Here is a 15,969-nt window from a genome sequence, read left to right on the forward strand (position 1 = left end):
ATTGTCAGCCTTTTGTATGTGTGTGTGTGTATGCGTCTTCTGATTGGTTTCACCTTTCTGCCTTTGTTGTACATATGTGTATTTGCATAAAGCTATGTGCGTGCATGTGTATGTGTGCATTTTTGGACGGCTGTGTGCTTTTGTACCATGTGCCTGCACTATATTATGCCTTTGCCAATTTTATGCCTGTTCATGTGGGAGGGTATGTGTCCATGTGCAGGATTGCATCAGGATGTGGTCAGGATTTTCCATCAGTATTTGTACGCCAAAACCAGGAGTGGGTGATAAAAGCAAAAGTGTGCCTGTTTTCGTATTATACTTTACCTAATTTTTACACTCCTGGTTTTGGCTTACAAATACTGATGGGAAATCCTGCCCAAATTCTGATGCGATCCTGAATGTGGACACATACCATGCATGTTTTTTGGGTACGTCTTGTTGATGGCATGTGCATTTGTCCATGCTGTATAATTGGTTATTTGCCTTTTTCTGATGTATTGACTGTATAGTGGTCTGTGCAGCATGTGGTTTAAATTTTTTTTTTTTTTTTTTTTTTTTTTTTTAAATCTGATGTGTTTTTTAAAAAAGTCTAGCGGTGTGCAGCTTGTGGTTTGAATGTGTGAGTGTGGGGTTTTTCTATTTAATAAAAGTGTTGAATTTTTTTTTATTACAGTTATAACCATTTGCAGTTGAAGTACTTGTATTTAAAATAAAGAGCATGTCAGCTCCTTGTGATTTTTAAAAAAAAAAGTGCAAAAAAAAAATTATAATAAAATGTTTATTAAAAAAATGTCCGTAGTATTATTTCATAAAGGTAAATTTAAAACTGGTGTATGTACCAATGGTTACACATGCAATACAGGGTTGGTTGAGGGCTCATTTTTTTTAATAAAGGTTAACCTGTAAAGTATTTTTTTTTTTTTTTTGGGGGGGGGAGAGGTTATTTATTTTAAATAAAATGTGTCAAATATATTTTTTCATGGTGTTAACATTAAAAAATTTTGTTTTTTGGGACATGGAAATGAATGGTATAACGTGCAACTTTTTGGGGGGGTTTTGGTGTTCACCTGTATGAACATTTCTGACATCATTTTAGTAGGGTGTTTATCATTGAACATTACCTAGTTCAGGGGGTGGTCTAACTATAGATCCATTATACATATAACAGATAAACCAGGACCGCAGCCGCTGCCCACCAGGACACAGCCGCTGCCCACCAGGACACAGCCGCTGCCCACCAGGACACAGCCACTGCCCACCAGGACACAGCCGCTGCCCACCAGGACCACAGCTAAAGAGCTAGAAGTAAGTTTTGAAGACCCCAATCTGCTACTTCAATGTGTCGAGCAGATTGCAAGTGTGTCTTTAACTTACAGAACCACCAGGACACAGCCGCTGCCCACCAGGACACAGCCGCTGCCCACCAGGACACAGCCACTGCCCACCAGGACACAGCCGCTGCCCACCAGGACCACAGCTAAAGAGCTAGAAGTAAGTTTTGAAGACCCCAATCTGCTACTTCAATGTGTCGAGCAGATTGCAAGTGTGTCTTTAACTTACAGAACCACCAGGACACAGCCGCTGCCCACCAGGACACAGCCGCTGCCCACCAGGACACAGCCGCTGCCCACCAGGACACAGCCACTGCCCACCAGGACACAGCCGCTGCCCACCAGGACACAGCCACTGCCCACCAGGACCACAAAACGATGTCCTCTTCTGACAGCCCTCCTCCACAGCAACAGCGTGTATCGGTAAGTTAACACAAATTTTTTTTTTTTTTTTAAATTTCTTTAAATTAAATTTTTATGGATAACTACATGCATACATTATGTTTCAACAGGAAGCTGAATCAGATGAGGAGCTGTCAGAAGGGGGCGAGACGGGTGGAGAGATGCAAGTGGAGGAGGAACCAAGTGTAAGTAGTGGTGAAACAGTTGCTTCGCACATCACACTGCACCATACACAAAACAGATTACTAAACACCTGCCTACCTTAACTGAGAATTTGTTTCCTTCATTTCAGGCTGCTGCTGCTGCTCCTGCTGCTGCCGCTGAAGGCTCTCCCAGACAGTCCCAGAGTCGGCGGACTCGTCGCCACGGTCGGCCATCAGTGAGTTTTTTTTTTGGGGGGGAGGGGGATTCTATTGGTACTTTAGTATTTCAGTGTACTAATTTGTTTGTTTTCCTTGTTTTTTTTTTTTTTGACACAGGCTTCACAGCGTGCTCCCGCAGAAGAGGAGGATGATGATGATGACATTGACATCGATTGTCTCATCGAGGAGGTTCGCGAGCGGGAGCCGCTGTGGAACATGGCTGACCGCAGGCATGCTGATACCGGTGTCACCCGTCGGCTCTGGGACGAAGTGTGTCGCAACCTGTTTCCAAGGCGGGAGAGCCTTCATCCTCAGCAGCAGAGCAAACTAGGTAAGTATTCACTTTCCAGTGATGTTTTGAGCTGACTGTAATGTATTGCATTTACCAATTTTTGGTTTTTTCTTTTGATTCTTGTCTTCACAGTTGGAAAGATTAGGAAGCGGTGGCGGTCACTGAGGGATCGCTTTAAGAGGGAATTCAATGATGAGATGAAGGCCCCGAGTGGCTCTGCAGGAAGGAAGAGGAGCAAATATAAATATGGCCAGGCCCTCTCCTTCCTGAGGCGAACAATGCTAAGCAGAGTGTAAGTATTCTACAGCCCACTAATAACCATGTTAACCTGTCTACTTAGTTTGCTTTCAGTCAGGGCTTTTTCATTCCAATGTATTAATTTCATTTGTTTTTTCTTTCACAGCACCTTCTCCAGCCACCGGGCGCCTGCATCTTCCTCTGCGCCCTCTGGAGCGATCCCTCCTGAGTCCGCCACTGAGGGCCACGTCGGTAGGCCCCACACCTCTGTCCCCTCCTCTGACCCCTCTGTCCTCTCCTCTGACCCCTCTGTCCCCTCCACTTCATCCGCCCCAAGCAGTGGAGCATTATTGCAGGCTTCATTGCTCGCATCTGATGCTGAACAGTTAGCGTTCCCTTTACCCCACCCCTCTGATCCTGCCACCTCGACACCACCATTAGGTTCGTGGCGGCAGCGCCAGAGGGGTCAGGAAAGGAGCTATGCTCCTGAGTTCTTACACCTGAATGCATCCTTCCAAGGCTCTTTCAAAATTTTGGGAGAGCAAGTGACTGCTGGTTTCAACATGGTGCAATCACGCATCAGTGAAACAAGCCAGGAAACCAGCAGTCGCTTGGATAGGCTGCATTCAGCTGTAAGTCCCGATCCGGCCAACCTTTTTTTCCAATCCATGCTCATGAGCATGGAGAAGCTTTCTTTTGAGCAACAGATGCGGGTAATGAATACCTGCCATAATGCTGCACTGCAGGCCATTAATGAATCGACCCACACACCTCACCGCACCTCCACTCCAATTCCACACCAGGCCCCATTTCCACACCATACCCCCCATTACCAAACCCAGCCCCAATACCCACACCAGCAGCATTACCAAACCCAGCTCCAATCCCCACACCAGCACCATTACCAAACCCCACGCCACTCCCACTACCCTACCCAGTCACAATACCCGACCCAGTCCCCACAACAATCCCGGCCCCTAGACCAAATTACTTCCCCAATGTTTTCCTTACTGAACTTTTCTCTTCCACCTACCCCAACACCACCCCCCTCTGGTCAGCCTCTTGGTTTAACCCCCACTTCCACTGCACCCCAAACAAGTAGGGTTTCCCCACCTATCGACGTGGTCCAACCTTCCGGCACATCCTCCTCTCATATCTCCACCCAACACTTTGAAAATTTGTAAAGTGTGTAAATAAGATTCTAAAAAATGTTCTAATTTTTCTATAAAAATGTTGGAAAATATATATATATTTTTTTTGCAAAACAAAAAAAAAAAAAAAAAAAAAGAGTTAAAATAAAATTCGGATTACAATTCTACTCTTTGTGTGTGTGTGGATTTATTAAGGTAATATAATAAAAAAAGGTTTAATAAAAACAAACACCAGACATGTAAAGGGTATAACATAATGGTTTTACTAGCAAGAAAACCACGCTTTTGGGCCTTTTTTTTGGGGGGGGGGGCAGAAACACTTTTTTTACATAACCAAAACACATGGGAAACAGGTTACACATGGGAAACAGGTTACACAATCATGTCTTGCCACGGGATCCGCCCGACAGGTGAGACAAAATAATCGGCAAACTGGTCCCTCATCCTTGTAACTGAACTTGTAGAGCGAACCGAGCTGCTGCGGTAGTCCCACAAGGTGGTCTCCAACTCTTCATCATCCAAAGAAACGGGCTCCTTTGACAGGACAAAGTTGTGGAGCACCACACAGGCTTTAACTACCTCGTCTATAGTTGTTGTTTTCAGCTTGATAGCCGTCAGCAGAACTCGCCACTTCGCCGTCAATATGCCAAAGGAACACTCCACTACTCTTCGTGCTCTAGTAAGCCGGTAATTAAAGACCCGCTTGGTATGGTTTAAGTTCCGGCTACTGTACGGTTTCAGTAGGTGCAGCGACAGTTGAAAGGCTTCATCACCTACAAAGACATATTCCAGGGCTGGGTCATTTGTTCCTGGCAGTGGTCTGGCTGGCGGGAAATCGTAGCTCTCTCCATAAAGGCAACGACCCATCGGAGAGTTTTTAAACACTTGCGAATCGTTGGACCGTCCATACGCTCCAATGTCCACGGCAAGGAACCTGCAGTTGGCGTCTGCAATAGCCATAAGGACGATGGAGAAATACTTCTTATAATTATAATACTCCGATCCTGTTCCTGCCGGTTTCGCAATCCTTATGTGTTTCCCGTCAACTGCACCCACACAATTAGGGAAATTGCAAATTTGCTGAAACTCTTCAGCACTTCGCAACCAGATTTCCGTGGATGGTTGGGGGATATACTCTGGTTGCAAAGTGGTCCAAACAGCCCGACATGTGTCCTTCACTATTCCAGAGATAGTTGAAATGCCCAGCCTGAACTGATAATGGAGCGAAGTCATAGATTCACCCGTAGCTAGGAAACTTTATAAAAAAAAAAAAAAAAAAAAATGTTAAAAATTGTTTGTCTGTGCAATTTTTTATAATATGGCACTGTTAATTTTTTTTAAAATGACAGGAGACCCAATAAAACCAGCATGAATCCGGTGTAAAAAAACAGTGGAATGTCCGCCAAGAAAACCCAAATTACATGCTGCAGAAAATAGTGCGCAATATGTCAGCGCAGTATTGTCTGCAGCATGTAATATAACATTCAAAATGACCAATGACAGGAAAAAAGCAGTTGCATGTCATCAAACCCAAAAAACCCCCCAAAAAAAAAACTGCAGAAAATGCAACGCAATATTTCAGCGCAGTATTTTCTGTAGTCTGTTATCTAACATTCAATATGAGCAATGACATTTAAATAAAGCAGTTGAATGTCCGCCAAGAAAACACAAACTACATGCTGCAGAAAATAGTGCGCAATATGTCAGCGCAGTATTGTCTGCAGCATGTAATATAACATTCAAAATGACCAATGACAGGAAAAAAGCAGTTGCATGTCATCAAACCCAAAAAAACCAAAAAAAAAAAAAACTGCAGAAAATGCAACGCAATATTTCAGCACAGTATTTTCTGCAGTCTGTTAACATTCAATATCAGCAATGACATTTAAATAAAGCAGTTGAATGTCCGCCAAGAAAACCAAAACTACATGCTGCAGAAAATAGTGCGCAATATGCCAGCGCAGTATTTTCTGCAGCATGTAATATAACATTCAATATCAGCAATGAAATAAAAAAAAGAGGCTTACCGCAGGGTCACCATCAGCCGCTCCGCCGGTGTGATGGCAAGCCTCATCCTTGTATCCTGTCTTCGGATGACATCCTCCAGTTTTGCAAGCAAAAAATCAAAATGTTCAATCCTCATCCGCACGTAGTTGTGGAATTTGTGTGGATTGTGCCGCAACTCCAGGTACAGAGTGGACTGGACACCCCGGGTCATCCGTAGTTGATTAATCGGATGAATCCACATTCGTCTTCGTCTCCGTTGCTGCAGAAGCATCCTACGCCTTTCCGCTGCCGCCTCCTTCTCCCGCACTATGATATCCAGGCGATTTGTCTCAAAGATAACGTCGGTAACCAAACTAGCAATCCTCCCAAGAACACCTTCCATCGCTGCCACAAAACTAAAACCCACAAAGATGGGCTGTAAATACAGTACTATATAGTTTTTCAAATTTTCCAGTAGCCAATCAAATTTTGGGAGCCTCCCCTTTTAAAAACGGATCCGTCGGAAAAACGGATACAACGGATGGTAAAACGGATACAACGTATGCAACGCATCCAGTATTTTCGACGGAAACGTTTAGCGGATTTGCGACGGATCCGTCGAAATGCTGGATGCGTGGCATACGTTTGTCACCGTTTTTCAATTTTTTGACGCATCCGTTTTTTCGGCAAAAAAACGGATTTGCGACGTAATGCAGTAAACGCTAGTGTGAAACTAGCCTAAGACTTCTATTACGAAAGACCATTATATGGAATCAAAAGCCTTGGCTGCTTCTAAGGAAACCAAAGCGCAGTCTTCACAGCTTCTAACCCTGATCTGATACACAAGCTGGGCTCCCTTCAAGTTGTCAGAGGTGCTTCTACCATGCAAAAGCAAGACTGATCAGAATGTATTATGCTTGTTATAACCTTGTTTATTCCATTAACTAGAATATTTGTGAGGAGTTTGTAGTCCATATTTAGTAAAGAAATAGGTCTGTAGGACCCTCAGTCCAACAGATCCTTATTGGGCTTCAATAGTAGCACCACTATTGAGGCTTCATAAAACGAACTTGGAAGACAGCCTGCCTCAAAAGAGGCTTTATATATCATCAACAGACAGGGGAGAATCTCCTCCCTATACTGTATATAGATCTACAAAGGTAAACCATCAGGCCCAGAAGCCTTGCCTCTAACCATATCTGATGAGGTCTCCTTAAGTTCCTCCATATTTAAGTTAGCCTCTAAGACGCATACTTGTTCCATGGTTGGGTGGGGAAATGTAATATCTTTAAGATAAGTTCTAATTTCATCCACCGTATATGATAACTGACATACTGTATATACTTAAGTATAAGCCGACCCGAGTATAAGCCGACCCCCCTAATTTTGCCTAGGGTGGCAAATGCAGCAGCTACCGGTAAATGTCAAAAATAAAAATATATACCAATAAAAGTAAAATTAATTGAGACATCAGTAGGTTAAGCGTTTTTGAATATCCATATTGAATCAGGAGCCCCATATAATGCTCCATACAGTTCATGATGTGCCCCATAAGATGCTACATACAAAATATGCCCCATAAGATGCTCCATATTAAAATATGCCCCATATAATGCTGCACAAAGGTTAAAAATGGCCCCATAAGATGCTCCATAGAAACATTTGCCCCATACAATGCTGCATAAAGGTTGATGGCCCCATAAGATGCTCCATAGATTATGCCCCATAAGATGCTCCATAGATTATGCCCCATAAAATGCTCCATAGATTATGCCCCATAAAATGCTCCATACATTATGCCCCATAAAATGCTCCATACATTATGCCCCATAAGATGCTCCATACATTATGCCCCATAAGATGCTCCATACATTATGCCCCATAAGATGCTCCATACATTATGCCCCATAAGATGCTCCATACATTATGCCCCATAAGATGCTCCATACATTATGCCCCATAAGATGCTCCATACATTATGCCCCATACGATGCTCCATAGAATATGCCGCATAAAATGCTCCATAGATTATGCCCCATAAAATGCTCCATAGATTATGGCCCCATAAGATGCTTCATAGATTATGCCCCATATGCTGCGATTAAAATTAAAAAATCACATACTCACCTTTCGCCGCTCAGGCCCCCAGCACTTGCGATATTCACCTTTTCCCGTTCCACCGCTGCGCGGCGTGCCACTGTGTCTTCCGGCTCTGACTGTTCAGGCACAGGGTGCACACTAACTACGTCATCGCGCCCTCTGACCTGAACAGTCACAGGCAGAGGACGAGGAAGACGGACCGGAGCGCAGCGGTGGAACGAGGTCAGGTGAATATCGGAATGCTCCCCTCCCCCGATATAGTCACCTGCTCCCGGCGCGGTCCCTGGCAGCTTATCACTGTCAGCTTATCACTGTCAGATGGCCTTCGGTAGCCGGCGGCATCTTCCTATGTTCAGCGGTCACGTACCGCTCATTAAAGTAATAAATATGCGTCCATATTCATTACTTTAATGAGCGGTACCACGTGACCACTGAACACAGGAACAAGCTGCCGGAGACCATCGGACATGCAGGGACCGTGCCAGGAGCAGGTGAGTATGTGACAGCCGCCGCTCCCCTCCCCCGCTGACAATGACTCGAGTATAAGCCGAGAGGGGCACTTTCAGCCCAAAAAAATGGGCTGAAAATCTCGGCTTATACTCGAGTATATACGGTACATATATTTCTTGATAATAGCCCGAGTGTTTCTAAAATAGACTTGTTGGAAGTCGCACAGGGGCATATTTATAAAATTATCTCAGCACAGGAACATTTTTTTAACACATCCAATTGTGGAACTTATTTTTATTCTGAGATCTATTTATGAAAATGTACTTTTTGCGTGGGACAACCCATTTAAATGCCAGTCTCCCAATGGCAACAGCTATAACTATGGTCTCTGTGTCCCCAATGACACGGAAGAGAAAATTGGTTTATCTCACCCCAGAGCTGCATATACAGTTACACTACTCAGCACTGTTGAATATTGAACTCCATGCTGCTCTGCTACTGACTGTGTGCTACCAAAATAAAAAAGTGCAGGAATTCTGATTTCTGTAAGTTAAGTGTAATGATGACATCATAGCAGGAAGTCTCCACGCACTTGCTCAGAGACAACTGAAAACTCATGATACAGGATGCATAGGGGAAACCTCCCCTTGAGAAAGCTTAATATCTGCGTGAGCGAAACGCGCGTCGGGGACTCCCACGGACTGAATCCTGCTCAGTGGACCCTGCCTCCATATATTTTTAGTGGTAAGCATTGCCCTGTTACTGTCATTTGTTACTGTGGGGGGTATATTAGTTACCCACAGCGGTGATCTGGCTAATATATTTGACTGCTTCCCTAGTGCTATCTTATGTATGGGAGACTGAATTTTGGCAGCGTCTTTCACTGGCAGAGACTCACTCTATTTTAACCATCCTTTTTGTAATCGTTCAGTATATATATTTATGCACTATATGCTTGAAAATTAATAAATACTTAAATTTTGCACCATCTTTTTGCTCCGTTGGTACTCCTTTTCTTCAATGGTTTATATAGGAGCTAGTCTGCCTTCTTGGTTGCGGGTCTTTTTAGCGCTATCTAGTGCTTTGATCGCTCCGCTAAAATGATGCCTTGTTTTGTTATTATTTATGCTTCTGTGTTTATCACAGTCTTTTTTAGGCCCATTATGGACTTCAGGGCACGAGACTCCACTTGGCGTGCTCAGATTAATGACACTTTTAAGGATGGTTTTAATAATGGGGGCCCGGATGGGCTGGGTAGGGATGTACAGGAGACTATTGTACAATTCAAGGAGCTCTTAAGGAAGAGAACAAGGGTCTGGTGGAATCACGCCCTCCTTGAGAAATATTTGGAAGGGGGACTCATCCCGCGTGGTTTGAGAATCCAAGTATTTCCGTCATTCCCTATTATGGATGATGAGTTCAAGAATAAGTGGAAGGAATTGTCTACCAATTGTGCGTTGGGTTTTATCACCCTACTAAAAGGTCTGGATTCACAAAAACTGAGTGAAATTGAGAAAGAAATTGAAATGGTACAGCAAACTTTGAGAAAAGATATGTCTGGAGAAGCAATTCAAAAACTTAATGACGAGGTGGACGTGGATCTACAAAAATGGGTTAATGAAATACAAAGTTCTAAAGCGAGAAAATTTAAACGTGATGTCCATGATAAACAGACTGGTAATATACAGTATACAGGTGGCGTAACTCTGGTGATCGCTCACGCCCTCGCTTTAGGAATTATTCAAGTTCACGATCCAGATCTACCGCTTCCAGTGCCCCACCAGATGGTAATAATATGTCACATTCCGAGTCTTCTAGAAACCAATCTGGGCTAAAACCACCGCCCAACAAGATTGTGACACGCCAGACCTCTAAAACCAAGAACGTCTCTGGAAAACAAGGGGCAGACATCAGTGGTGGCCTTCAGGTACTTAATTTGTCTACACGAACCTTCACTAAGGATCAGATTGAGGTGTTAGGTAGGGGTTTAAGTTTTTCCCCAACTAATTCCTTCGATTTTTTTACAGTTATGAAGGATCTTCATCTCTTTTCCCGGAAACTAATTTAAAAAAAACTACATTCTAAGAATTACCCGTCTCATGGGTCTGTGACTGGGATTGAGATGGAGGCCTTGCAGGCTTTGGAAGACCTTTTGGAGGAGCAAACCATCGCACCCCAAGGTAGGTTTCCATCTGTCGTCATGCCCAGATCGACGAGGTTCCCCCCCTTGTCTTTGTGTCCAGCAATAGACATATTCACACTCTTAGTCACCGAGGATTTGAAACATTTATCCCCGAGACGTAGGTTGTTGTGAACTGTGTTTCTGGGCTCCCTCTGGTGGTCACTAACGGTATTGTGTTAGGTATGTCTTGTTGCAGGCCTGAGCTCCAGCTGTGTCGTTAAGCAGTGGGTGTTTCCTATTTGAGTCTCCTCTGGACTCAGTCTCTTGCCTGGCATCGTTGTATCCAGACCTATTTGGTCTCCTCCGGATTCCTTTCAGTCTGCCTCATGCAAGAAAAGCTAAGTCTGTTTTGTACAATTTGGATCGTTTGCATTATTCAGTGTTTTTGTCCAGCTTGCTTTACATTTGATTTTTGACTCGCTGGAAGCTCTAGGGGGCTGATATTCTCCCTCCACAACGTCAGTCGGTGTGGGGGTTCTTGAATGTTCAGCGTGGATGTTTTGTAGGGTTTTCTGCTAACCGCATAGTCCACTATCTATTTTCTGCTATCTAGACTATTGGGCCTCACTTTGCTGAATCTAGTTCATCTCTGCGTTTGTGTTTTCCTCTTGCCTCGCCGTTATTGTTTGTTGGGGGCTTTCTATATCTTTGGGGTTCAATTTCTCTGGAGGCAAGCGAGGTCTTATTTTTTCCCTCTGGGGGTGGTCGGTTCTCCGGCTGGCTCGAGACGTCTGGAACCAACGTGGGCTGTCATGATTCCCAATGGCAGGGAAACATCAGAACACAAAAATAACGGACGAGCTCTGGGTGATGGAATCTCGAGCTGACCGTGAGCTAAATCTACCACACAACTAATAGTAGCCAGGGAGCATACCTACGACTTCCTAAATGCCACGCGCCAGCCGGAGGACTAACTACGCCTGGTAGAGGAAGGAACAGACCTGGCTTACCTCTAGGGAAATACCCCAAAAGATGATAGCAGCCCCCCACATGTAATAACGGTGAGTTAAGAGGAAAAGACATACACAGTATGAAAGTAGATTTAGCAAAGAGAGGTCCACTTACTAGATAGCAGAAGGATACAAAAGAGGACTTCACGGTCAACTGAAAACCCTTTCAAAAAACCATCCTGAAATTACTTTAAGACTCCTGTGTCAACTCATGACACAGGAGTGGCAATTTCAGCCCGCAAGAGCTTCCAGCTACAGAGAATAACAAAAACTGCAAACTGGACAAAAGATACAAAACAAAAGGACAAAGTCCACTTAGCTGATCAGCAGACTAGTAGCAGGAACATGCAACCGAAGGCTCTGGTTACAATGATGACCGGCAAGGAAATGACTGGAGAGCAAGGCTAAATAGGAAACTCCCAAACACTGATGGGAGCAGGTGAACTGAGACAGCAAAACACACACAAGTCACCAGTACCACCAGCAACCACCAGGGGAGCCCAAAAAGCGGATTCACAACAGTGGGCACGTTCACCGGCTACTTTTGGTTGTTTGTGTCGGGATCGGGTGTGCGGTTAGTCCAGTTTCCACCTCCCTAGAGCAGTATTTATATTTTTGCTATCTTGCCGGAATATCAGAGATCCTCTGCCATTGGGATCATAACAGAATGCCAGGCCAAAAGAAAACGTTTAATGCATCGCAGAAGCGGGATTAAAAAGAAGTTCTGAGTTTTTTTTTTGTTTTTTTTTGCTGCAGTTTGCCTAGCTTCTTTCATCCCCTTTTTCTCTGAGTGGCTGAAACTCTGCTGCAGATATGAATGTCCAGACTCTGACTTCTAGTGTGGATCAGCTTGCTGCTAGGGTGCAAAGCATTCAGGATTTTGTTATCCATAGCCCTATGTCTGAACCAAAAATACCTATTCCTGAGCCGTTTTTTGGAGATAGATCTAAATTCCTGAATTTTAGGAATAATTGTAAATTGTTTCTGTCTCTGAAACCTCGTTCCTCTGGTGATTCCGCTCAGCAAGTTAAGATTGTTATTTCCTTCTTGCGCGGCGACCCTCAGGATTGGGCCTTCTCTCTGGCGCCAGGAGACCCTGCATTGGTGAATGTTGATGCGTTTTTTCTGGCACTTGGTTTGCTTTATGAGGAGCCTAATCTTGAAAATCAGGCTGAAAAAATGTTGCTGGTTATCTCTCAGGGTCAGGACGAAGCTGAGGTATATTGCCAAAAAATTTCGGAAATGGTCCGTGCTTACTCAATGGAATGAGTGTGCACTGGCCGCAAATTTCAGAAATGGTCTTTCTGAAGCCATTAAAGATGTGATGGTGGGGTTTCCTATCCCTACAGGTCTAAATGATTCAATGGCTCTAGCCATTCAAATTGATCGACGTTTGCGGGAGCGCAAATCTGATAATCCTTTGGCGGTGCTGTCTGAACGGTCACCTGATTCTATGCAATGTGACAGAATTCTGACCAGAGCCGAGCGACAAAATCATAGACGTCAAAATGGGTTGTGTTTCTACTGTGGTGATTCAACACATGTTATCTCAGCATGCTCTAAACGTTTAAAGAAAAAAGTTAATCCTGTCGCCATTGGTACTTTTCAGCCTAAGTTTATTTTGTCTGTGACTTTAATTTGTTCATTATCTTCTTACTCAGTTATGGCTTTTGTGGATTCTGGTGCTGCTTTAAGTCTGATGGATTTGTCGTTTGCCAAGCGCTGCGGTTTTGTCCTGGAGCCTTTGGAAAATCCTATTCCTCTTAGAGGAATTGATTCTACGCCATTGGCAGAGAATAAACCTCAGTATTGGACGCAGGTGACCATGTGCATGACTCCTGTACATCAGGAGGTGATTCGTTTTTTGGTACTGCATAAAATGCATGATGTTGTCGTTTTGGGTCTGCCATGGTTACAGGCCCATAATCCAGTTTTAGATTGGAAAGCTATGACTGTGTCTAGTTGGGGGTGTCAGGGGATTCATGGCGATTCTCCATTGGTGTCCATTGCTTCTTCTACTCCTTCTGAGATCCCTGAGTTTTTGTCAGACTTTCAGGATGTATTTAATGAGGCCAGGTCCAGTGCCCTTCCTCCTCATAGGGACTGTGATTGTGCTATAGATTTGATTCCTGGTAGTAAGTTTCCTAAGGGACGACTCTTTAATTTATCTGTGCCAGAGCATGCCACGATGCGGAGTTATATAAAGGAGTCTTTGGAGAAGGGACATATTCGCCCATCCTCGTCCCCTCTTGGTGCAGGATTCTTTTTTGTGGGCAAGAAAGACGGGTCTCTGAGACCTTGTATTGATTATCGTCTTCTGAATAAGATCACTGTTAAATTTCAGTATCCTTTGCCATTGTTGTCTGATTTGTTTGCTCGGATTAAGGGATCCAGTTGGTTCACCAAGATAGATCTTCGTGGTGCGTATAACCTTGTGCGCATAAAGCAGGGAGATGAATGGAAAACGGCATTTAATACGCCTGAGGGTCATTTTGAGTACCTGGTGATGCCTTTCGGATTATCTAATGCTCCTTCTGTGTTTCAGTCCTTCATGCATGACATCTTCCGGAAATATCTGGATAAATTTATGATTATTTATCTGGATGATATTTTGTTTTTTTCTGATGATTGGGAGTCCCATGTGAACCAGGTCAGGATGGTTTTTCAGGTTTTGCAGGAGAATGCTCTATTTGTGAAGGGTTCAAAATGTATCTTTGGGGTACAGAAGGTTTCTTTTTTGGGTTTTATTTTTTCCCCTTCTACTGTGGAGATGGACCCAGTTAAGGTCCGTGCCATTCATGACTGGACTCAGCCCACGTCTGTTAAGAGCCTGCAGAAGTTCTTGGGCTTTGCTAATTTTTACCGTCGTTTTATCGCTAATTTCTCCAGCGTGGTTAAACCTTTGACGGATATGACCAAGAAGGGTTCTGATGTTGCGAATTGGTCTCCTGCGGCCGTGGAGGCCTTTCGGGAGCTGAAGCGTCGGTTTACTTCAGCGCCAGTCTTGTGCCAGCCGGATGTCTCTCTTCCCTTCCAGGTTGAAGTTGATGCTTCTGAAATTGGTGCAGGGGCTGTTTTGTCGCAAAAAAGTTCTGATGGCTCCGTGATGAAGCCATGCGCCTTCTTTTCAAGGAAATTTTCGCCTGCTGAGCGGAACTACGATGTTGGTAATCGGGAGTTGTTGGCCATGAAGTGGGCATTTGAGGAGTGGCGACATTGGCTCGAGGGAGCTAGACATCGTGTGGTGGTCTTGACTGATCATAAAAATCTGATTTACCTCGAGTCTGCCAAGCGCCTGAATCCTAGACAGGCCCGTTGGTCGTTGTTTTTCTCCCGTTTTGACTTTGTGGTCTCGTACCTGCCTGGTTCGAAGAACGTGAAGGCTGATGCACTTTCTAGGAGTTTTGTGCCTGATTCTCCGGGAGTCTCTGAGCCGGCTGGTATTCTCAGAGAGGGAGTAATTTTGTCTGCCATTTCCCCAGATTTGCGACGAGGGCTGCAAAAATTTCAGGCTGATAGGCCTGATCGTTGTCCACCAGAGAGATTGTTTGTCCCTGATGGATGGACCAACAGAGTTATTTCTGAGGTTCATTCTTCGGTGTTGGCGGGACATCCTGGGATTTTTGGTACCAGAGATTTGGTGGCCAGGTCCTTTTGGTGGCCTTCCTTGTCGCGGGATGTGCGTTCTTTTGTGCAGTCCTGTGGGATTTGTGCTCGGGCTAAGCCTTGCTGTTCTCGTGCCAGCGGGTTGCTTTTGCCCTTGCCTATCCCAAAGAGGCCTTGGACGCACATTTCCATGGATTTCATTTCGGATCTTCCGGTGTCTCGGAAGATGTCTGTCATCTGGGTGGTGTGCGATCGTTTTTCTAAAATGGTCCATTTGGTGCCCTTGCCTAAGTTGCCTTCCTCCTCTGATTTGGTTCCTTTGTTCTTTCAGAATGTGGTTCGTTTGCATGGCATCCCTGAGAATATTGTATCTGACAGAGGATCCCAGTTTGTGTCCAGATTCTGGCGATCCTTTTGTGCTAAGATGGGTATTGATTTGTCTTTTTCGTCGGCTTTTCATCCTCAGACTAATGGCCAGACCGAGCGAACTAATCAGACGTTAGAGACTTATTTGAGATGTTTTGTTTCTGCTGATCAGGATGACTGGGTTACCTTTTTGCCACTGGCCGAGTTTGCCCTTAATAATCGGGCTAGTTCTGCCACCTTGGTTTCACCCTTTTTCTGCAACTCTGGTTTTCATCCTCGTTTCTCCTCGGGTCAGGTTGAATCTTCTGACTGTCCTGGGGTTGATTCTGTGGTGGATAGGTTGCAGCGGATTTGGAACCATGTGGTGGACAATTTGAAATTGTCACAAGACAAGGCCCAGCGGTTTGCCAACCGCCGCCGCGGTGTGGGTCCCCGACTTCGTGTTGGGGATTTGGTTTGGTTGTCTTCTCGGCATGTTCCTTTGAAAGTCTCCTCTACTAAGTTCAAGCCTCGCTTTATCGGTCCTTATAAGATTTTGGAAATCCTTAACCCGG

General features: G+C 44.5%; 2 protein-coding genes across 3 annotated transcripts in view; one reads left to right on the forward strand and one right to left on the reverse strand.

Moving 5' to 3' along the window:
• Positions 1 to 15,969, reverse strand: part of ARHGEF40 (Rho guanine nucleotide exchange factor 40) — a 194,624-nt gene that overhangs the window by 36,087 nt on the left and 142,568 nt on the right. The window lies entirely within an intron of this gene.
• LOC143816802 (uncharacterized) lies at positions 1,648 to 4,514 on the forward strand. Its single transcript, XM_077297636.1, has 6 exons — positions 1,648 to 1,754; positions 1,844 to 1,918; positions 2,026 to 2,112; positions 2,213 to 2,426; positions 2,520 to 2,679; positions 2,791 to 4,514. The coding sequence occupies exons 1-6, from the start codon at positions 1,710 to 1,712 to the stop codon at positions 3,806 to 3,808; spliced, it is 1,599 nt and encodes a 532-aa protein (XP_077153751.1). The 5' UTR covers positions 1,648 to 1,709; the 3' UTR covers positions 3,809 to 4,514.

This window comes from Ranitomeya variabilis, chromosome 1 (assembly GCF_051348905.1).
Source record: "Ranitomeya variabilis isolate aRanVar5 chromosome 1, aRanVar5.hap1, whole genome shotgun sequence".
NCBI lineage: Eukaryota > Metazoa > Chordata > Amphibia > Anura > Dendrobatidae > Ranitomeya > Ranitomeya variabilis.

Bases quoted from the DNA above. Each gene is read 5' to 3' on its own strand.
- LOC143816802 (XM_077297636.1), top strand. From the start codon at position 1,710: ATGTCCTCTTCTGACAGCCCTCCTCCACAGCAACAGCGTGTATCG. The intron at 1,919-2,025 runs GTAAGTAGTGGT...CCTTCATTTCAG, and splicing joins AAGTGGAGGAGGAACCAAGT to GCTGCTGCTGCTGCTCCTGC. The intron at 2,113-2,212 runs GTGAGTTTTTTT...TTTTTGACACAG, and splicing joins GTCGCCACGGTCGGCCATCA to GCTTCACAGCGTGCTCCCGC.